At 36.6% G+C, this 24,087-nt stretch overlaps 1 protein-coding gene across 1 annotated transcript; it reads right to left on the bottom strand.

Moving 5' to 3' along the window:
* Positions 1-265: 265 nt before the first annotated feature.
* On the bottom strand, positions 266-2,346 carry LOC121757090 (proline dehydrogenase 2, mitochondrial-like). Its single transcript, XM_042152576.1, has 4 exons — positions 1,737-2,346; positions 1,001-1,655; positions 680-920; positions 266-599 (listed from the first exon to the last, which is right to left on the bottom strand). The coding sequence occupies exons 1-4, from the start codon at positions 2,259-2,261 to the stop codon at positions 524-526; spliced, it is 1,497 nt and encodes a 498-aa protein (XP_042008510.1). The 5' UTR covers positions 2,262-2,346; the 3' UTR covers positions 266-523.
* Between the last annotated feature and the right edge of the window lie 21,741 nt (positions 2,347-24,087).

Below are 24,087 nucleotides of genomic sequence, written 5' to 3'. Positions count from 1 at the left end.
CTATTTGAAAATATAAAATATTATAATATTATAAATAATAAATATGTTAAATATATAATTATTAACTGTATATACCGTAGTAATTTTGAGGTATATACCGTAATTACGATATAATGCGGTATACCGCAGTATATACAAAATTCATACATTTGTCGTACCTAAATCTGTCGGTAAGGTATCATACCGTACCGAAAAGTGCGGCATACCGAAAATTCGGTATTTTTCGGTACGGTAAGTGCGATATTTTGGTATATTTTGTAAGCCCTAGCCACAAATTTAACATTTGAATTGAGCCAAAAACAAATTCTACATACTCATCGACAATGACTCAAAATAAGAAAATAAAAAGAAAAAAAAGTTGAGCACTTTTCAGGACCATGTCCTGAAATGCTGGATTATTAATGGAACTTGAGAGGGACAAACACCTTCTTACATATTTTTCGACATTGGAAAAAAATCTGTGTCCCCTCCAAAATCTATTTACATTTTCTTTGCAGTTGCAATTTCCACAATCATATCATCTCTACACTTGGGAAGTAGGCATCTGCATAGCTTTGCCATGAGCCGGTGAAGACTGTACTCTGCGAATAAGTTCATTCCTATAAAAATGGAGCATACATTAGGGAAATAATTAATGTAATTTGGTTGATTTAAGTAAAAAATAATAGTTGGTATTTACCTCATGAGCGATCTATCAAAGGAGGATGCAGAGAGGAGTCCCCTGTTTTCCTCTGCCCGTCGGAGCAGATACGGAATGATCTGATCCACGGGGCCGTAGGGCAAGTATTTGCTAACTCTGAACCCCGAGTTTCTGAGCCCGAACGAAAGCGCTTCCGCCATTCCATACAGCTGAGCGAAATGGAGTCGCTTGCTGTCCTTGTCGATTCCCAAATCCACCGCTTTCGCAGCAGCCATTTTACCTGAAATGAAACCCGATTGTGAATTCTCCATGATTTATCATAATTCAATTTGCATCAAATATAGAATCACGCGTAGCTACCTGACTCCATATTGTGGGTGGCCAGGACGAGCGAGCCCGAGCCTGAGCCGCGGGCGATCTGGTGCAGCATGAAATCGGCGCATTCATTGTAGCATCGGTGAGTATTGTTGATGGAGTCGTGGATCGGGGATTCGACTCCAAGAGACTCGGCAAGGCGGTTTTCCGAATTCATGTAGGCGCCTCTCACGAGCTTGATCCCGAGCCCCACGCGCATTTCGTTCGCGGCTTTTTTTGCCATCACCATCCTGTCCTTGGCGTCCTTCAAGTATCCCTGGATAGTGTTGTAAATAAGAGGCTCTTCCTCGCCGCTGCTGAACTCTTCGGCCGCCGCGTACGCCAAGTAATCGATCGCAGGCTGGATCGCCGTGTCCTCCGCGTCGATCAGGATAGGGAGGCTCGCGTCGATGCTGTTCCTGCAGATCTTCGCCATCCTCGCGTAGGAGGCGTCTAGATCGCGCTCTTCCTCGGCGGTTAGCGCCGCGGGCCGTGCCGCCGTGTGGTACAAAGGGCTGGAATCGGCGAGGAGAGGCAACGATTTCAGCTTCCACGGCAGATTCAGAGATTTATCCTTGTGCTGCCACCTCAGCAAGTCGCTTACTCTTTTCAGTATGCGGACAGGGCAGATGGCGGTGATCTTCACCACCACGAAACTTATCTGAAAAGATGAAACGACTTCGTCTAATTAGGAGTGTTATTATAATCTAGGTGTTGTGAAAATATACGAGGACTAACTCACTGGAGATTCGACGCCAGATTTGGTGGATTGGATGGTGCGGAGGAACTCCTCCATGTTGACGTCGCACGATTCGTTGTCGTTGGCGTGCTCCAGGCCGTAATCGAGCATAGCGGTGCGTCCGGTGTCCCAGAGCTCCCGGGCCGTGGCGCTGGCGGAGGCGAGGTCTTCGCCGGCGCAGAACTGGCGGTAGAAGGTCCGCTCGGTGACGCCGAGGACCGCCTTCCTGCACAGAGGGATGTCCATGAGCTTTGATTTCATGACCCACATGCCGAGATCGGCCACCGGCGCCGACGAGGCTAGGCGGAGCATGATCAGAGAGCGGAGCATCTTGGCGGAGGTGACGGATGAGAAGAGCTCCTTCGTGTCGGTGAAGTTTACGCCATGGTTGTTGGGGGCAGAGGTGACGGAGGCGGCGTGGGGTAGGGTATCGGCGAGGAGATTCTCCGAAAGGACGGCGGTGGTGGAGGTTCGGGCTCCGGATTTGAGGCGGCAGAGGAGTTGGGGTCGGAAGGGGCTGCCGGTCATGGTTTGGCTAATGATCGGCGGCGCGAAGGGTGGGATAGGGTTTAGGAGAGTCGGATATTATGCAGTAATTGTTGAGGTGTGAGCGGGTTTTATAGGTGCGTTCAGTTGCATGTTTGTAATTACCAAATTAAATAAGGGACCTGCTTGGGTTGCTCTTTTCAGAAAGTTGGAAACTTAGATTTGAATTGCCGGGGGACCTACTACCAGATTTCTCCATATTTAATGCATCCAGATTCAATTGAATACTGTAATTTTTGGTATTTCCACATTTCTTAGTTGTCGGAACTGTTGTTAATGTAGTAAGTAGTGTTTAATTGGAGATATAAAATGTGAGTGTAAGTATTATACGGAGGAGAGAGAAAGAGGGTTTGAATATTTAATTGAGTAGAGAAAAAATTAAGTGAACATTTCTTAACATTTCTTAAAATTCGTATTGGGTCAAAGTAGGACACGTATTGAAGGATTGAGGGAGTAGAATATTAAAGAGAAAATAGAGTGGAAAGAAATACTTACTCCACGAAAAATATGACACATTGTGAATAACATGGGTTTTAATGTGGAATTGGTAAAGTAAAAGAGAAGGTAAAAACAGTAAGAGAAAAGTAGTGTTAGTGGAATGTAAGGTTCATATTATTAGTAAGAGAGAAGAGAAAGAAGTTGTTGAAAACTCTCCTTTTTTAAATGTGCTATATTTTTCGTGGATAACTAAAAATGACAAATTTGCTCTATTTTTCATGGACGGGGGGAGTAAAAAAGTAAAAGAGAACTTAAATTTTTTTTATCAATAGATAAAAAAATAACTCAACTATATTAAGATGGCTAGAAAATAAATGTCTCCCTTGTCTCATAAAAATAGGATGAATTTATTTTTTTCATCCATCCAGTAAAAATTGTTAATATCCATTTTTGGAAATTGTCTTTTTCTCGTTGACTTTATCGTTTATAGGCTCACATCATGTATTAAATTATTTCTACTATTTTTTTTCTCTCTTATTTTATCATATTTAAGTAGCTTTTTTAATGAATCAATGAATAGAATATAAACACGTAAATAAAGTACAAGCACGAGGGATACATGCCGGCTAGCCGAGGTAGTAGGCCGATGGGGGGTGGGAAGTAACTCTAGGAGGAAAAAGTCCCCCGAGGGAGGTAAAACCATCAAAACCAAATAAAATACCATGATCTAAAACGAACAGAAAAACCTCAAATCAGGTTTTTTTCTGAAAATACCCCAAAAACAAAAACACTAGAAAAATTCAAGTTACCTATTTCTATGAAAGGAAGGAGGTAGTACTCTTTCCGTCCAATCGAAAATTACTCACTTTTCTTTTTAGTTTGTCCCGATCAAAATGACTCATTTTTCTTTTTGGTTTGTCACGATCAAAATGAATTATTACTAAAAATAGAAACACATTTCACAAATGGTTTGTTTCTACTTTATTCACTCTCTATTACTTTACTCTCTCCACTTAACACATAAAATAAAATTAAATAAAATTTCGTGCTATCCAAGAAAAGAAAAGAGTTATCCTCGAAACTGAGGGAGTTATATTCAACTACCGTAAAAATAGGGAGTAAATGAATAGATCATACAAATTGTAGGTTTGAGTGATAGGGTAATGTTCAACTTTTAGAGGATCACATTTTTAACTTTGAAATTAAAAATAAAAATTCATGTTTTTAAGGATCGCATGTTAAATTTTGAATACTACTTCCGTTTTACGATAATGGAAGCGTTTTTCAATTTAAGAAATATTTTATTAAATAAATTAAATAATGGAAGAAATAAGTGAGACATGTAAAAAACAGAAAAATAAAGAAAAGAAAATAAAATAAGAAAAAAGAATATATTAAATTTTACTACATTGAAAATAACTCTAATAAGTGAAACGAAGGGATTAAAATACAAGCCATTCAGTTTCACGGTATGTTATAGGCGGTGAGATTGTCCTAATCGCATGGGATAATGATGCAATGTCAGCGCTGTTGAAGTATATATCCACACTGCTGCCACGTCAGGCTGAATCATTTATAATTTACTCAAAATTTAATATGAGCTGTGAGTTTATTTTGTTTTTTCTGTAAGTGAGCAGTTACAATATTCACTGGCCATAATTGCAGATTCCAATAAAATGGCATAAAATCTTAGATTCCAAGTAAAACTTCAGCTGGAATTGTCAATTTTAAAATTTTAAAATATCTTATGCCTAATAGTTTGACTAATATTCGTTGAACCATGAAGTCAAAGATCAGGAAAGAAACGTATGTTTAAAAGGTAATCCAGCATGAGTGGAGCTGTCAGCAATACACAATTTGTAAATTGTGAAACTATGTAACAAGTTGCAGATCCTAAGAGCAACCGCAACGCATCATGCGGGTGTCTCGTATCTCGTCCCTCCAAGATGAGACGGGAGCGAGACGCGTTGCAGCATCCCGTCTTGTCCTAGTCTCGCCGAGACGTCCATCCCACCTAGACGGCTGGCGCGCGCTGGCGCTAGGCGTGACGCCCACTCGCCTGCCCGCGAATGAGCTTCGTCACGCTGACGAAATAAATCATTTTTTTTAAAAAAATTCGAATGTAATAAAAAAAATTTAAAAATTCAAACGGTATTGTTACCGTTTTCGACCGATTTTTTACTCTATAACTACTCCTATTTCATCCTCATTATACACACAAACACCCATCTATTATTCCCAAATCATCTCCATTTCCTCTCCAATTATCATCTAACCTCTCCAATTTTCGTCACAAAATGTCCAGCGACGGAAACTCTGGCGGCTCCGGCGGGTTTGACATCAACGCGTTTGGCGACTGGGGGACATGTACAATGTCTTGGGTGGTTCCGGTTCGTCGACGCCGGGCACCCAAGGCTCGTCGATGCCGGCGGGGTACCAACCACCCCATTTTGATGTGGATGCATAGTGGGGGCGGTTCAGGCAGCGCCGCACAAGAGGTTGCCTCGCAGGAGGTTAAGGGCACGGCAGAGATGCAGGGGGGTCCTCCCGTGGGCGCCGTCGGCCGCAAGGGACCAAGGCGGGGAGGTGGCTAGAGGGAGGAGGGGCCGAGACGAATCAAGCTAGACGGGTTCCCAAAGGCCGCCCTCCTCCCTAATGTCCATGTACTTCACCGCCACGATGACGGACACTTCCCGGATGACGCCCGCCCAATATCAAGCCCATCATGCCGGCATTGTGTATCTGGCGGGACAACTTGGTATTCCGCCTCCATTCGGTGCACCGTCACCGCCTTCGGGGGATGATTCGGCGACGAAGTAGTTTTTATAATTTCTATAAATTTGTATTTTAAATTATGTCTTTTTTTATTTATTTTACCACGAATTTAATTATGTATTTTTTAGGATTTTAAGTTGTAATTTTATTTTATTTAATGAAGTGTTTTTATTAATTGAATTTGTTGGAAATAAAAATAAAAAATGAAATTGAATGACTAGTTAAGGGATGAGATGGTTAAGAGACGGATAAGAGATGGAGGGTTGCAGGTGCTGTCTATTAGTTAAGAGATGGAGTGAAAAGTATAGAGAGGCCCATGAATAGTTAAGAGATGAGACGATTAAGAGACGGATAATAGACAACATTGCGGATGGCCAAACTACTTGGTTGCAATTGCAAAATAACTTGGTATGGAAGAAATGGTTAGCCGGTGATTATAATTCACTAATACTCCCTCCGTCCCACATAATTTGACCCAGTTTTCCATTTTGAGTCGTCCCACATAATTTGACCTATTTCACTTTTACCATTTTTTGTAGTGGATCCCACATTCCACTAACTCATTCCTACTCACATTTAATTATAAAACTAATATATAAAAGTAGGACCCACATTCCACTAACTTTTTCAACTCACTTTTCATTATATTTCTTAAAACATGTGCCCGGTCAAAGTGTCCCAAATTATGTGGGACGGAGGGAGTAAATATTAAGGCGTGTGGAATTTTATTTTAGAATTCATTTAATTTCTGTGATTTGAAAAGTTTTGTTACTTGTCTAATATTGCACACTAACAGGTGGCTGATAAATTTAGTTACCTCATGCGATAATAGACTTTATCCTACGAGTAATTATCATTAATGTATCAATTTAAATATCTATATTTCTACCATAATGTTTATATTTCTATTCATAATATATTTTCAATCATTTTTCCATTCATATTATATTTTCTTTACTGTTTCTATTCATAATAATAATGACTGCTATTTAAAATAAATTTATTAATACTCCTTCCCATTGGCAGACCCACATGTAAAGAGGGGAGGGCTTTAGCCTTTAATAAATCCAATTTTTTTTTTCTATTATAAAATTTTAAAATTTATTCATATTTTGAACATATTGGTATATAAAAGCCCCTAATAATATTCTATATTACATGAAAATTTATTTTTGTATAAAATTTTGAAAATTTAGCCCCTACTCATGTTTATTTCTTCGTCCGCCCCTGCTCCTTCCGTCATAAAGCATTTTGTTATAAATAATGACTACTCCCTATTTATTAATAATAATGACTACTATTTATCAATAATAATGACTACTAGTCATATTTATTAATAATAATGACTAAGTACTATTTATTAATACAACTTTTCCGTAAAGCATTAATACGACTTTTGTCAGTCACAAGATTTACGGTTAGGGTGGTTAACTGCAAAATATGTGCACTATTTATTAATACTCCTTTCTTGAAGTTGTACATGCCTTGTGGCTCTTGACTTCTTTGCTTAATATGAAGCATTTGCGTTTATGAATTAGATTTTACGTTAGTATTATTTTGTAACAAATGCAGACAGAATAAACTAAGTGAGAGAAAAGGTAGATATAATATTAATTTATATTTAAAAATATGTCATTTGTAGTGACAATCCAAAAAGGAAAACGTTTCATTTTTAATGGGACAAAGTCACAGAGAGAGTATATTTTCAATCATTTCTCTATCCATAATATATTTTCAATACTATTAACTAGGAATGTCAATGTAATCGAATAATCCAAATAGCCTGCTAAATTTAAAAGGGATAGAATTGAAAAGTTTTCTATTGATAAAATTACAATTCAATTAGCCTGCAATCGGGCTAGGGCTGGCACAGAACCTGATGGGCTACCCAACGGATTGGACCTAGGTGCTCTATTATCTTTCTTCCATCATACTCCCTTCATCCTAATAAATATGAAACATTTTGATTTCAGCACGAAATTTTATGTGATGTTGTTTTGTGAATGGTGAAGAAAAGTAAAGTAAGAGAAATGAAAAAAAAGGAGAGATGGTGTTATTTTCATTTTAAGAAACATTAATTTTTAATGGGACAACCCATAAAAGAAAAATGTTTCATTTTTAATAGAACACCCAAAAAAGAAAACGGTTCATTTTTCATGAGACATATGAAATATTTGACAACTAATTTGACAATTTAATTATAATATGTTAATATGAATCATGAAAATTAACCTTCCATTTTTTATTTAATATACATATATTTAGATTTTTATTAATATAATGTAATAATTGATAAATGAAATTTGATTTCAAATTAACTTTAATATATATTTTTTATTCCAAAACAGGATTTGAAATTATGTCAAAGCATTCAACAAATCTTGAATTAGATGTTCATAACGCATTATAATTTCTTATATGTTAAGGCATTGAACAACTCGAGATTTTTAAACGTTATTATTATTACTATTATCTCATGTCAAAATATATTTTTACCCTATTAGTATTTAATTATGTTTGAGTTTGAACATATATTCCAAAATTCTCTTAATTAAATATATTATAATATATAAATATAATTATTTTTATCATCTTGCATGATCACATGTTAATTTTACCATTAGCATCAAATAGCGTGAGGGGTAGTTTGAAAGTTTAGGATTACGGTTGAAAATTTTAACCTATTAAGTTCTACTCTGATTATTTCGCACCTGATTTTTTTTCCATAATCTAAAAATCAAGCCACCAAGTGAGCAAGTTGTGCAATAGAGAAGAATGAATAAAGCACAACAATAGTTCCTTTTTAAGATTTCAGAAAATGGGCCTCAATTCACTCACCTTTCGAAATTTTAGATTAAATTCGCAGACCTTTCAGAATATGGAATCGTAACATGCGAATTTTTCAGAATAGGGATTTTTTCACTTTTTTATCTTTTTCTCTTCTTCTTTCTTGTTACTCCCTCCGTCTACGAAAAATAGACCACATTGTGAATGACACGAGTTTTAATGTAGAATTGGTAAAATAAGAGAGAAAGGGAAAAAACAAGAGAGAAGTAGTACAACTTCCTAGCTGCGTTGGTCCATTTTTGCAACTAATTCCTAGCTCATGTAGTCCGTCGAGAACATGATCTGGTGAGAAAGGAAATTCATGACACCAACCTCTTACCCGCACCCGATTGTTCTGTAATTTGAGAAGAGTTTACACAAATTCTATTAGGCTAACCCGATTAACACCTCCACTATTAGCATTACCTCTAAGCTAATATTCCCACCGTCTATAAAAATATGAGTATTTGAAATGGCATGGGAATTAATATACAATTGTTTAAGTAATAGAGATGAAGAGAATGGTAGTTAAAATAGTGTTAGTGGATAGTGGACCCACATTATTATTAGTGTTTAATGAGTTGTAATGGTGGGCCATAATGATATAAGTTGTAAATAAATTGATGTATATGAGTAATGAGTTGGGGACGTACGAAAATTTAAAGTGCACATATTTTTAAGGAACTGGGGGAGTACGATGTAATTTGTTATATATTTTCTAAAATTGAAATGATATTTATTTTTGTATGTAAAATAATATTTAATGTTTGAAATTGAATAAAATAAATATAATTATAAATATTTCATCATTCTTGTTCAAAGTGAAAGATTTCCATTGCAGCATTTCAATTTTAATTTATATTTTATAATTTTTATTCGAATAAAAGTGTAATATATTACTCCCTCCGTGCCACGTTATTTGAGGCATTTTTTTTAGCACGAGATTTAAGAAAGTTGTGTTTGGTGAGTTAAATAAAGTAAAATAAAGTAGAAGAGAGAATAAAGTAAGAGTGATGAAAGTGGGTAAAGTAAAATAAAGAATAAAGTGCTGGGGTTGGAGCCCATTGCACAGCGGAAGACTTGTACAAAATAAATAAATCAGACGTAGGATCTATTTGACAGATTATGGGATTAATCTATTCACATGTTAACACAGAATTGCATGCTAGAATGCAAATAATTCATGTTTAAAGAATATAAATCCTAAAACATGAATTCTACTGTTTAGAGTTACTGATTTGATTCTCCAAAGAATAGTTGATTGCTCGCGCCTTCTCCACGATGATCTTCAATACTAGACCACGGATCATCTGACTGGTTCCCGAATTGTATCTCGATATCAGGGTGGACTGACTCGAATAAAGAGACAGAACTTTCTCACGGAGGAGGAGCTGAAAAACTAACGGAGGAGAAAATTAGAAAATTTCGTCCTCTTTCAAAAAGAGAAGGGATGAATATTTCATCTTTAAAAATTGTCTTTTCTGTCTCATTTATTCTCCTATTTATATTAAGTTCATATTTGGCCCAATCAGTGATCTATGGAAGGTTTTGGATATGGGCTCCCCCAATTAGCTTTTTACTAATTAAATTGAACCCACAATTTAATACAAGCTTATATTGGAATATTACGAGAAGCCACTACAGAACTAATATTGACCTCCCCATCAAAATCCAAAATTACAAGTAATCCGGGTTTCCATTTTGTTTATTATTTATTTCCCGCGCTTATGATATAAATGTCCATTAATTAATTAAAGTCTACTATGGACTTAATTAATTAACATCTTATCAATTCCAAGAGTGGACTTTGCAAGAAACACTTATTTATTATTAATGGAATAATTAAATTCCAACTGGCCAGTTTCCGAATAATAAAACCTTGTTCAAGCTCCTCTTGAGGACATTATCAAACGAGACTCACCTCGCGCACGATTCAACATAATAGCAATCCTAGCACCGCTAGATATTAATCACCACTACCCAATATATCAGGATCATTGGGTTGCGAAAAACCCTCACATTTTGATAAGTCAAAGTAGTGCATAATCAATACCGTATGCTCAATGCTAACGTATGTAGATTAAGAAATAGTATTTTATCAAGACCTAGTCTTTCAGTAGATAGCATAAAGACACGTCTTGCTGTTAGATCCATTCAGTGCTCTACCACACCAACGTCATCTTATTTCAGAAAAGGCTTAGAAATAATCGGACTGACATTGCAACCTTTCATGATAGGTAGTCTAAGCCTATCTGGGTTGTGAAATTCTTTTTTTTTTCTTTTGCAAAGCATTGCATAGAACCGACTGTGTTACCTTAATGTGGACGACGCCCACAACAGTCTACTATGCAAAGAGACTTAGACTTTGTTTGCTTCTTATACATTTAAATATTTATAAAATATCTTATAAATGCACAAGCAAACACATTGTAATAATATACTGATCCTATCCGTGCGATACTGCTCGAATAATACTGAATCGGGTTAAAAGTGGATTGTAGAGTTTTCCGTATACAAGCAAGATTATATTCGAGCGAACTTGCTCGAAACATGCTTTTCAGTATACCAAACCTAACAATCTCCCACTTATACTCAAAATATGCTTTCGAGTATACCCACTGCCAAAAACTCTGCCACTTATACACAAAGCAGGTATTGGAGCTAGATATATCGAACTACCATTCATTTCACATCATGCTTGAAACATGTAGCCACAAAGGCATTTTCTGTGAAAAAATTTACTTGGTTGTTCTCTGATCATATCTTTGTCACCACTATGTCTTTGCTGCGTACTTGATCTTTAATTAATTTCATCTCTCTATGTGATTGCTTAGTTTATGATCTCGTGTGTCCCTTGAGTTAGCCTTTGCTAGAGTTACTCAAACTTACGATCAAAGCTACTAGGAATATACTCCTAAGGTAAACACATATAATGAGGATGACTTACTCGATCACTGATTAGTCATAAGACTTAGTCAGTGTAACCCCAAGGACATTACATGAATGACTGGTAAACTAGAATATAGTGATTAGTCTTTCTCAAGTACTATGGTATATTCATTACCTCAATAAAAGTCCTTTGCCATGATTAATATGATTTATATTTGATATGCAAAAACACAGCTAATATCAAACTTAGTACACATCATAGCATATATGAGACATCTATCTCCGAAACTAGTCTCATCATTCTTGATCTCACTAAGTGTCAAACGACACTTACTAGAGACAAGATAACTCCATCTTGAATGGTAAAAACCTTTTCATGGAATTTCCAATGCTAAAATGTTCCATGCAATGCTAAAATGTTCCATGCAATGTCTAGAAATCTTAAAGACTTAGATGCTTAGAATGTAATTAGTTTCTCTTAAATCCTTTATCTTAAACTCGGTAGACAACCAATTTCCTACGCCAGATGTCAATCTTAGTTGTTTGCAACTTTTGTAGATTTCATCATCGTAGAGTACCAATAATACCATATTTAATGCACTTTCAACTTCCTTGTGCTTACAGCACTGTTAAGGGCACAAGTCAAATTCAAAACATTTGACACTCTCGATAAAACACATATACTCTGATTTAGATGCATGCCTAAGACCACAAAGGTCTTCATAAGCTTCTAATAATGTGTTTCTTTCCCTCTATTACATACCCATTAGGATGTTCCATGTAGATGATTTCCTCAAGACTTCTATTAATAGAAAGCTGTCTTGACAATCATAATACATACATTCTAATTTATGTAATTTCTGATAGAAAGTAGGATCGAATCAATCCTGGCACAACGACAGACGAGAGGATGATGTTTCTCTTTGGGCATAACCCATTGTCATTGTCTAGCCATTTGAGATCCACATTTACACTTGCAAATATACTAGCTCCCACTAACTGACACAACCTGTAGGTAGTATTGCAAGTCTTGTAAAACATGTTGTCTATCTTAGATTGTAGTTTGGAATCTATCACCTTTTTAAGGATGAATATCCAAACGAACCAATGCTACATTGTAGTTAATGGGAGTATGTTCAAGTTAATCTAAGACCAAGTCTTGCGACACTCTTAGACCCATGAACTTGTTATGTTCCAAGGAACGCTCCCACTACGACATGGTTCTTACAATCTTAGGTACTGATGTAGATTTTATTAGTGCAAAAGTTTCTAAAGGTATGACTCATTGGTAATGTGTAAAATCCGATATCTCTCTCTTTATCTTGAGAGTTATTACGTTGTTAGGCTTGTAGTTCATCTCTTGATCTTCATACAAGAATTCTATCTTTGAAGATTGCAGAACTTATTATAACCCTAATCATTTGGGAGAACCTTAAAACATACCTCAGTACTCAACTCCAATTACTTGGATACCTTTCCAACATGCATTGGAACAACATTACACCTTGAGATGTGCTAGACTAGAGTCGCTCTAGTCCACAACTCGTGTTTTGTAGAAGATACTGATGTTGGTAGGTTCTTTAAGGTGTATCTCGTTGTATCTAACGCTTATCCCATTAATGATAAAATTTTCATGAGTACAACTCATCACTTAATAAAACCTGTCTTAGAAAGACTTCGATTCCTTCTTACATAACTATCCCATTCTTTAGAAGAATGCTTGGATTCGTCAATGAAGATTAGACTCCCACTACTGATCATAACCCATTGCTCGTCTCCTTATGGTGTAAACCATTGAGACATGCTAGTCTTTCTATGTTGCACTTCTGTAAGCGATCTGAATCAAATGATTCTAACTTACGGTGCATCAAACAGACATTCTCGACTCTCAAGCTATTTAACAAACAAATTGTTAAAATCTCGATAGTTTAGATCAGCTTGAACAATTGCTAAGTATTTTCTGGGCCTTAATACTAAGAGCCATAAATGCTTTATCATTCATTATTTAAGAAGTTGATGGGCCTTAATACTAAGAACCATAAAACAATAATTGAGCATTAATAGCTCACACTGCAACAAAAGCCTAACTGGATCAAGATCTCTTACTTAGAAGTTGCATTGTCATGTAAGTCATTTTCCTACTCTAAAAGAGGTCAACCCAACTTACAAAGCATCTTCACTTCGCTTTTAAACAAACATTGATGACAATTCAGGCTCTCCCATTTCCATATCTAGTCTTTTGTTCAAATGAACTAGGACTTAGAAAAATGCAGCCATTATGAATTCGTCATCTATCATGTTACTTTCCTCTAACATTAATATAACGACTAATATTCTGAAGGTTTTCTACTTTTCAGTTAAACCTTCTTGTAGTCATTTCTTATTACTTTAGGCGATGACTTGAGTCAGAAAACTATTTGAGTGATCAAAAGATTCCTCAAAACATTCTGTCCCTCTAGGATATTCCAATCGTATCATATGGACAGATTCTATTGATATCCATCTTTCATCATTATTAACCAAGACTTGTCTCACTACTTAAAAGAAAATAGCTTGACCTTATTCCTCAAAGAGCTTGTCAAGTACATGCATAATGCATTCTCGAACAATCTTCGTGGAATTATGTCGAGGAAATGGAGGACATGAATCATTGAGTATAAACTCTAAGTTTTCAGCGATGAGAATCTTAGCCATTTACGTTCCCAGTCTACATAATTTTGGCATTCGAGTTTATTTCTTTAAGGATCGCAGACAAAATATTGAATGACATAATGAAGATTTGACAAATTAATTTATTATCACATACTTATGCTCAATACATAATCGCAAATAACTACAAAACAATTATGTATCTTGCAACTGTAAAATCGAAAACAGGTACCCTCCATAAGAGGTCAATACTCATTCACAACTTTAACATTTTTACTGGTCACAATACCGACGAATAGTCCAGAGACCGCAGCACGGCATGGCTGCCAAATATTGCCTAAGCACGACCATCAGATTTAGCATTACAGAATTTTATTTCTACAACACACTCCCATAACAATGCTCATGTGCTGGTAACAAAATAAAACTATCTCATAAATTCTGTTTGAACTTCTGAAAATTTGTAATTTCTTAGGATTATTGTCCCCACATAATGGGTGGCGATAATATTAGAAACTACTTTGTAGTTCACACTATTTATATTTGAGAAGTCTACCCATATGAACTTGCTATTTCGTAGGATTATTATCCCCACATAATGGGTGACGATAATATTAGAAACTAGCTTCATAAAATTTGCAAACCAATCGATGGTGACCGTATACAACGTACTTGTTGTAATTATCGCTTAGATATTTTATATGGTTTTTGCATAATCATCACTTAAGCAGATAAAGCAGATAATCCACTTAAAATAGATAAATACCAAATAAACAGATAAATCCATTTAATGCATGGCATTTAAACACACATGATAATTAAAGATAATTATTTAATCTAATCAAGGGAGAAACAATTAAACAATTAAGTTTTATCTTGGATATTAATTATCCAAATTCATTTAGAAATTATCAAGATAGAGTTAACTATCTAAACCCATTTAGGATTATTTTAAATTTTATTTTGATAAAATCTGTAGCACCCCGGAAAATTGTGACTTTTTTATTATTTTTATTTGATGGCTTTTTTTAATTAATATGGATGTTGAATAAGAATTTCTTTTCTGGAAATTGAGTCTCTATGTGTTTGAGTTAATTATGTGAAATTAGTTGTTGTGAGTTATGTGAGTTAATGTGATTAAGCTTCCAATGTGTGAATTAACTTAAATGGGATAATGCATAATCATTCTAGCCATTTTATTTGAAATTTTCGGCCCACCTATTTATTGGAAATAATACTTTCTTTCTTGGATTTAATTAATTGCTTTGGGATATTTATCCAAATTAAATCAAAACCAAATTATCCCTATGCTATTCTACATGATTTTCGACCCCTTGGCCATCCCTTGAGATTTTCGAAATCTCCTATTAATTAGGAGAGAGAATTATTTTTGTAGATTTAATTGGTACTTTATTTATTTCATTCCTTGAATCCAAAATCCAATTGAATCTCTCCATATCCTATTTCAATTAGGATTTGACTCTTTCCTTCCTTAAAACCTCATAATTTTCGCCCATATGCCTTTCAATTACTTGTGGGATTAATTTATTTGTTACCTATTTTGTGGGAGTCTTTTCCTACAAGAAATTACCAAATTTAAATCCTATTCCTATTTGATTTGAGGATTTATGTATTTTTCCTTGATTTCTCCCATTATACACGCCCCTTTTTATTTCCCCACTTGGAGATGCTTGAATTATTTTGTTACCTTATTTATGGGATACTCAATATCTTTTTATCTATTTTGTGAGTATCTTCCTCTCCAAGTAAATACCAAATCAATATCTATGCCAATTTAAGGGCATAATTTTCGAAAATCCCCCCCCCTTCAGGCCCGGTCCTGAGTTTTTATTGGCCCGGGGCGGAACTAAAAGAGGGGCCCCATAGCATGTGGGCTCTTGTTTCTTGCTTGGACCTAGCCCAGTAGCATGTATATACTCATGTATGTATTTGGATTTTGGAGGCCCCAACGTTTTGGGGGCCCGGGGTGGGGGCACTGCTCGACCCCCCCAGGGCCGGGCCTGCCCCCCTTCAATACACGCCTATTTTGCTAAAATTGTGGGATTTATTCATTGACATCTATTTTATTCTCCCACAATATAATTATTTTATTTAAGTGTGGAATTAATCTTTGAGTAAAGAAAAAAGAAAAGCCCTAACCTTAATCTTCATAATACACACCTCTTTTCCTCCCTCTCCCCCCACACGTTTTTTTCCCTCTCCCCTCTCTCCCAAGTGCTCCAAATCAATCCTTCATTGTTGCTTCGATTTGGAGTTGGAAACTCAAGATCCGTTCGCACCAATTATCTTTTCTACAGATTGTTTTCAAGAGAAAGGTATAATTTTTTATCCACCTTTCCCCTTCTTATCATTGAATCCATGATTTTGAACCCCTAATGCATATAGTGAGTGAAGAATCGTAAATCTAAGAATTTAATTGGTTGGGAAGAATGGTTGCGCAAGAATGTTTATGTGTGTGCGTGTATGTATGTGTGTGTGTGAGTTTGTGGATGATTCATTGGTGAATGCTATGTGTAGATAGAAGAACATGGTTGTGATGTCGTTTTTGAAGTGGGAATATGTGTTGAAAGCATGAATATGTATGTGTGGATGAATGATAGACAAACCCTAGTTTGTAAATGTTGAGCATGAAAACTGTGGTGTTCGGACAGTAGGTTCCGACGAGTGTTTGGCCGACCAAACGATCTTAGTTTGGCACGAATTTTTAAATGAGTGAAATTTTAAGTGTCTTCTGTGTTGTGTCAAAATTTCAGCCTCGTTTGACGAAACATGAATGTTTAACGAATTTTTCAATTGAACTGCAGTCCTGTCAGAATTTGTATTCTCGTCTAGTGAGTTTCATTTTTGTTTTTGACCGACCTAAATATGTGATTTTGGTGTGGATTTTTAACTGGATGAACCTTGATGTGTCTACTGTGTGCTGACCAAATTTTAGCTTCAAATGATATCGGATGGATTTTTAATGATTTTTACAAAATAACTGCGTTGTTTTGCCAGATTCATGTCTTGATTGAAATAGTCTTGTTGGCAAGTTTTGAATGAAATACATGATACATTTGTGAGTAAGAACTTATCCTATGATGTGATTATGCGTTGCACGTTGATGTATGCCAAAGGGTTCGTATCGTTTATGATGGTGAACGTTGGGATGGACAATATGAGAAAACGATGAAAGGAACGATAGGCATGCATGAGTAATGTGTTGATATAAAACTGATTGTGTTGTATTATGTGGTTATGATGTTGATAAGGGTTGTTGTGCGTACGTGGGTACGAAGAACACAGATTTCAATAAAGTTGTGAATCGTGTTTGTAAACAATCGAGGTGGGCTTTCTTTACTAAAACTCTTTTACGTTTCAAAATTATGATATTGGAGATATAAGGGTGGTTTAAAGTGTTATGTCATGCCATGATTGTTTTGATGTTGAGATTGTTGCCTGATGCCTAGTTCGTTTGAGCTTGCTCCGTTAGGCTATAGGGCTATGCCTGAAACGAATTCGGGTCTGAGTAGGGCCGCAAACTCTATCAGGCTGTGTACACAGGTGGGATCGGGAGCCGTCCTAGCTAGTCGGCCGGTCTCGTGGCCGAATAGTGTGGCCATACTTTCGTCGCACTATGGTAAGATGATGTGATTGATTGATTGTGGAGAAAGTGGAGAGATTGTTTTGACTGGCCAGTCTACGAATATGTTTTGTGATACTCGATGATATTCTTTTCTAAAATGTTAAAACTCGAGTTCACTATGGTATGGATGACATAACTTTTATCAAATATTTTGGCGTGTGTCCACTGAGTATGTCAGGTACTCAGCCCTGCATATGTTTTCTTTATGTGCAGGTTGAGCGGTGATGTTGCGGCGGATGTTGAGTCGAGCCTTAAGAAATTCCGGATGCGTCGTGTCTTCATACATAGGCGTCTCCCTATGGCTCTCTAGACACCTTTATTCCGCTGCCTTGTTTTGAATCGTTCTTGATAAAGTTTTTCGTTTTGCTCTACACTACTTTATGACATTAATTACCTTGCCGCTGCTTAATTGTTTAATCGATTAAAACTTTTCTTTTGAAGCTTTGTTTAAAATGTTGTCTTTCATTGTTTTCCCCTTCTTCTTCCCCACTCCTTAGTCCCTTCCCCAGTCACGATTTCCCGTCTTTACTATCCTTAGTAAGGGCGGTCGTGACAAAATCAAATCCTATAATTCATGATAACATTGATCTAGGATTATCATTATTTAAATCATACTAGGATATTACTAGATAGAAGCAAATCCATCATAATCCATAAGATAAAAATAAAATCCTATGAACCAAGATTTATACAAATCTTAATTTTATTTAGAATAGACATCTAGAATATATCAAACATTACTTAGGATTTCTTAGATAAATAAATTTATCTAAATCCAATTAAATAAGGATTTTCTTATATATCATCTTTATCCTAATCTATCTAGGATACAAATCCAAAACATAAGGATAACTGAATTAATGTTTATTCTAATCCATCTAGGATTTGTCTTAATAGAATTAAATCTATTCAAATCCATAAGATAAAAATAAATTAATATTAATATTAATCCTAATCCATCTAGAATTTATTCTTGGAGTAAATCCATATAAATCCATAGAATTAGATAATATTCATCATTCAAATCCATCTAGAATTCATATATGAATAAATCCATATAAATTCATAGGATAAGAATAAAAATATTAGATTATCATTACCCAAATCTAACTAGGATTCATCTAGGAATTAAATCCATTTAAGTCCATAAGATTAGGATAAAATCTAATTAATCCATGATTTAATTCAAAAATTAAAAATCTCATATAATATACAAAATCCAAACAAAAGATATATTCAAATCATATTTCCAAATTAATCTTGAGTACTTTCCAAAAATAATTCCAAGGGCTAGGAAACCCTAAACTAAATTTGGAAATAATCTTGATCGCTCCTTGCAAGGAGAGGTTGAACTCCCACTGAATCCATGGCCACTACTGCCTGCACGATGCAGCCATCTCGGCTGATGTTCCTTGGCTCCTCGCGCCGTCTCCGCAGCCACCGGTGTTGCCCACGAGCAAACACCGTTCTAGACCATATGACACCACTGCGCGACACCGAATCAGGCCATTGCTGCTGTGCGTAACTCCTTACGTCGCTGCCTCATCCCCGGTGCTGCTGCAGCGTAGTCGTCGCTGCTGCGACGGCGGCTTCGCTGCGACTGCTGCGTCGTTGTTTCATCAGCAGAAGTCGACGTCAACTGCTCCGATCAGCGCCCTTGTTGCGCTTCTGACGCTGCTGCGTCGTTACCTTCGCAGCGGCTGCGACAACAGCTTCCTCCGAGCCCAGAGACTGCCCAAGAAGGGCTCCCACTGGGAAAACTGTCGCCGCCGGCAACCTGCTGTCCATCTCGAGTCCGGGAAACTGCCCACGAAGGGCCCCCACACGATTTGACTGTCGTCTCCGTCGCACAATGGCGTCAGAGCTGCTGGAGTTTTCGCCCTTTGCCGCACCTAGTCTGCCGGAACACAAAAACCCAGCACCATCGCGGTGCTACTCCACGCGACCAAATTCACGACAATATATGAGATTTGTATAACTAAACACAACATAGATGCTATGAATTGATTATGGAGAATTAAGTCTCCCAATTCATTGAATTTGGGAATGTCACAAGTTCACGTAGCATTCAACTTCTTCGTACTTACGATATGTTGATTTATTTTAAAAATTAACAACAACTACGCAACGAAGAAAAAACATGCATTCAAGCAATTCACATAACATGAAATTAATCCACATAATCAGAGCAAAAAATTGGCTTTGATACCAATTGCTGGGGTTTGGAGCCCCTTGCACAGCGGAAGACTTGTACGAAACAAATAAATCAGATGTAGGATCTATTTGACAGATTATGGGATTAATCTATTCACATGTTAACACAAAATTGCATGCTGGAACGCAAATAATTCATGCTTAAAGAATATAAAACATGAATTCTACGGTTTAGAGTTACCGACTTGATTCTCCAAAGAATTGTCGATTGCTCGTGCTTTCTCCATGATGATCTCCAATACTAGACCACAGATCTTCTGACTGGTTCCCGAACTGTATCTCGATATCAGGGTGGGCTGATCTTATCAAAATACTAGGACTCGAATAAAGAGACAGAACTTTCTCATGGAGGAGGAGCTTAAAAACTCACGGAGGAGAAAATTAGAAAATTTCATCCTCCTTCAAAAAGAGAAGGGACGAAAATTTCATATTTAAAAATTGTTTTTTCTGTCTCATTTATTCTCCTATTTATATTAAGTTCATATTGAGTCCAGTCAAGGATCTATGGAAGGTTTAGGATATGGGCTCCCCCAATGAGCTTTTTACTAATTAAATTGAACCCACAATTTAATACAATCTTATATTGGAATATTACGAGCAACCACTACAGAACTAATATTGACTTCCCCATCCAAATCTAAAATTACAAGTAATCTGGGTTTCCATTTTGTTTATTATTATTTCCCGCGCTGAAGATATAAATGTTCATTAATTAATTAAAGTCTGCTATGGACTTAATTAATTAATATCTTATCAATTCCAAGAGTGGACTTCGCAAGAAACACTTATTTCTTATTTATGGAATAATTAAATTCCAAGTGACCAGTTTCCGAATAATAAAACCTTGTTCAAGCTCCTCGTGAGGACATTATTAAACGAGACTCACCTCGCGCACGATTTAAGACAACAACAATCCTAGCACCGCTATATATTAATCACCACTACCCAATATATCAGGATTATTGGGTTGCGAAAAACCCACACCTTTTGATAAGTTAAAGTAGTGCATAATCAATACCGTATGCTCAATGCTAACGTATGTAGATTAAGAAATAATATTTTATCAAGACCTAGTCTTTCAGTAGATAGCATAAAGACACGTCTTGCTGTTAGATCCATTCAGTGCTCTATCACACCAACGTCATCTTATTTCAGAAAGACTTAGAAATAATCGGACTGACATTGCAACCTTTCACGATAGGTAGTCTAAGCCTATCTGGTTTGTGAAATTCTTCTTTTTCTTTTGCAAAGTATTGCATAGAACCGACTGTGTTACCTTAAAGTGGACGACGCCCACAACAGTCTACTAAGTAAAAGACTTAGACTTTGTTTGCTTCTTATACATTTAAATGTTTATAAAACAACATATTAATGCGCAAGCAAACACAATGTAATAATATATTGATCCTATTCGTGCGATACTGCTCGAATAATATTGAATCGGGTTAAAAGTGGATTGTAGAGTTTTCCGTATACAAGCAATATTATACGTGAACTTGCTCGAAACATGCTTTTCAGTATACCAAACCTAACATAAAGTAGGTGTGATTAGATGTTGTGTTTTTAGCCAGAAAGAGAAATGACTCAAATAACTTGGGACAACCCAAAATGAAATACGACTCAAGTAACTTGTGACGGAGGGAGTATAATATTGATGGTTGTTTTACTACATATTTAAATGTATAAGAAACTTAACAAAGTCTAAGTCTTTGTTTTAATAGACCGGTTGTGGGTGACGTCCACTTTAAGGTAACACGGTCAGTTTTGAACGAAGAAAAAGAAGAATTTTACATCCCAGATAGACTTAGACTACATATCGTGAAATGTTGCAATGTCAGTCCAATTATTTCTAATCCTTTTCTGAAATAAGATGACGTTGGTGTGGTAGAGCACTAAATGGATCTAATAGCAAGACGTGTCTTTATGCTATATATTGAATCATGCGCGAGGTGAATCTCATTTGATAATGTCCTCAAGAGGAGCATGAAACAAATTTTTATTATTCGGCACCTAGCTAGTAGGAATTTAATCATGCTATGAATAATAAATTAGCGTTTCTTGCTAAGTCCACTCTTGGAACGAAAAGATGTTAATTAATTAAGTCTATAGCAGACATTAATTAATTAATGGACATTTATATCTTAAGCGCGGGAAATGAACAACAAACAATACGAAAACCTGGATTACTTGTAATTTCGGATTTGGATGGGCTGTACAATATTATTAATGTAGTGGCTGATAATAATATTCCAATATAAGCTTGTACTAAATTGTGGGTTCAATTACTCACATTGTTTGCACTGCGGTGTTATCGGCCATACTAAAGATCATGTTTTGAGTGGTCCGATGTTGAGATTCTCATAGTACTTCAATGACATGAAGTTTATGCTTGACCCCAAGTCGCAGAAAGCTTTGTCCATCTTGTCTTTTCCAATGGAGTACCTAATGATGAATTGGTCGGGGTCTCTCTGCTTCATGACCCCCTCCTTCTATATAATCTCACTGCAGTGAAGAGGCAACTTGAGGTCGGTTAGCTTACCTAGGGATTTCCCGCAACTTGAGCATTTTCTTCTTCATCACTGTTTCCCTTAGAAGCTTAGCGTACCTAGGGATTTTCTGCAAAGTATCAAGAAGAGGAAGGTTAGTATGAACTTTACAAAACATATTTAAGAAATGCTTGAATTGTTCTTCAAGCTTATACTTCCTCTTTGGCTGAAAAGGGATAATAATCCCATTATGCTGCACAAGCTATTTTGAGTCGGGTGCTTCCGACTCTCGGCCAATGGTCCGCTGCGGAATGTCTGATAGGGCTCATTTCAAGCATGGTTTACTGGTGGTTATTAAACCAATCGGGGCACTAAGTTTGGGAAAAGTAGTCATTTAAGTGTGCAGGAGCTGAGAAGTGTTGGAGCGGCTAAGTGTAGAAGCAACTTGTTCGATTCAGAAAAGAAGCGGAAAACTAGCCAGAACCGAAAGCAAACTGATCAGTTGGAGACAAGTGGAGCAACTGAGCCTGGCAAGCTGAACGAGTTAATCAAGAGGAGCTAACCACATGAAGACATGAGATGATGAGTCAGATGAGAGAGAGAGAAGAGATGTTCTTTTTGGCAAGGGGCATTAATGGCAAATCAGGAGGACTTTGCCCTAGGGATTGGTGCCCAAGCCGTCCTATAAATAGAGGACGAAATCATCAATCAAAGGGGGACTCGACATTCTCATATACACTAGACCGTTAGATAGTATAGAGCAAGGAAGTTAGCAGCCACCGGAGTTGACGTTCTACCACCACATCCCTCTCTTCTTCCTCGTCTAGGGAGAAGAGAGCTGAATCTTCGAAGAATCTTTCATTTGTTTGTGTTTTTCTTAAACCCAGAGGGGTCGAAACGTTGTAACTCTGTTTTCAGTTTCACTCTTCCGGAAAATTTCTAAATCTGAGTTGTTTCTTATGTTTTTCTCTTAGTTTACTCTTGTTACAATCTGTGTTGTTTCTCGATCTTTGAATCTGAGTTTGGAATTTCAGGTTTAAGTTGAGATTGTCGAAGATCGTTTATGAAATGAAGTTTTTGTTTGGAGTTGGTTCTGAACTGATGTTTTATGAGTTGGAGCTTGTTTTATCTGAGTTTGACTCTGTTCGATCTCTGTTGATAGTGTAGATTTGAGTTTAAAATTTAGATCTCTTTGAATCTATTTGTTTACGTCTGGATCTGAGTTTGAGATGTCGGTTGCATGGAGTTGGAGTATTTTTCTGTTGATATATTTTCTGTACGTCTGAATTGCATGGATTTGTCTCAGATTTGTTTTCTAGCCTGTTTATGCTAAATACTATGTTTGGATCTTCCATGGATGCTTAGCTGAATTACTTTTGTTGATCGTTGAAACGTTTGGTTGGCTCAGGGCGCTTAGGTGTCGTTCAAGCAAGGATATATCCTAGTGGTCAGGATAGAGATCCTAACTAAGCCTAGACCCTGGTTTCAAAAATTCCTCAACCCACTCCTACTGATCAGTATAGTGGTGGTAAGGGTCGAATCCCACAGAGATGGTGCGTTAAAACTATTGTGGTGATATTCTGGATGGTTTGGTTAGCTACCACGCTCGGGTTGAGTTTCTACCTAGGCAAGAACCTAAAGGTAATTTCCTACTGACTAGAATAGGGAAAATAGTGTAAAGGTGCAGCTGTGTACGTGGAAATGGGGAGACATTTTTGTAACAGAAAATATTTGGAAGGTACGGGATTCTATTTTGGGCTAGACAGAATATTCAGAGGGTAGTGGTAGTCATGGTGACTAGGCTGACAGATCTGCAGGTTATAACTAAAAAGTAAAGGACAAAAGCAAAAAAGCATCTAAAAAGCAAAGTGGTCCCCAACATTAG

This window comes from Salvia splendens, chromosome 12 (genome assembly GCF_004379255.2).
Source record: "Salvia splendens isolate huo1 chromosome 12, SspV2, whole genome shotgun sequence".
NCBI lineage: Eukaryota > Viridiplantae > Streptophyta > Magnoliopsida > Lamiales > Lamiaceae > Salvia > Salvia splendens.
The sequence above is the reverse complement of the archived record's forward strand: the minus strand, read 5'-3'. Positions and strand labels throughout refer to the sequence as shown.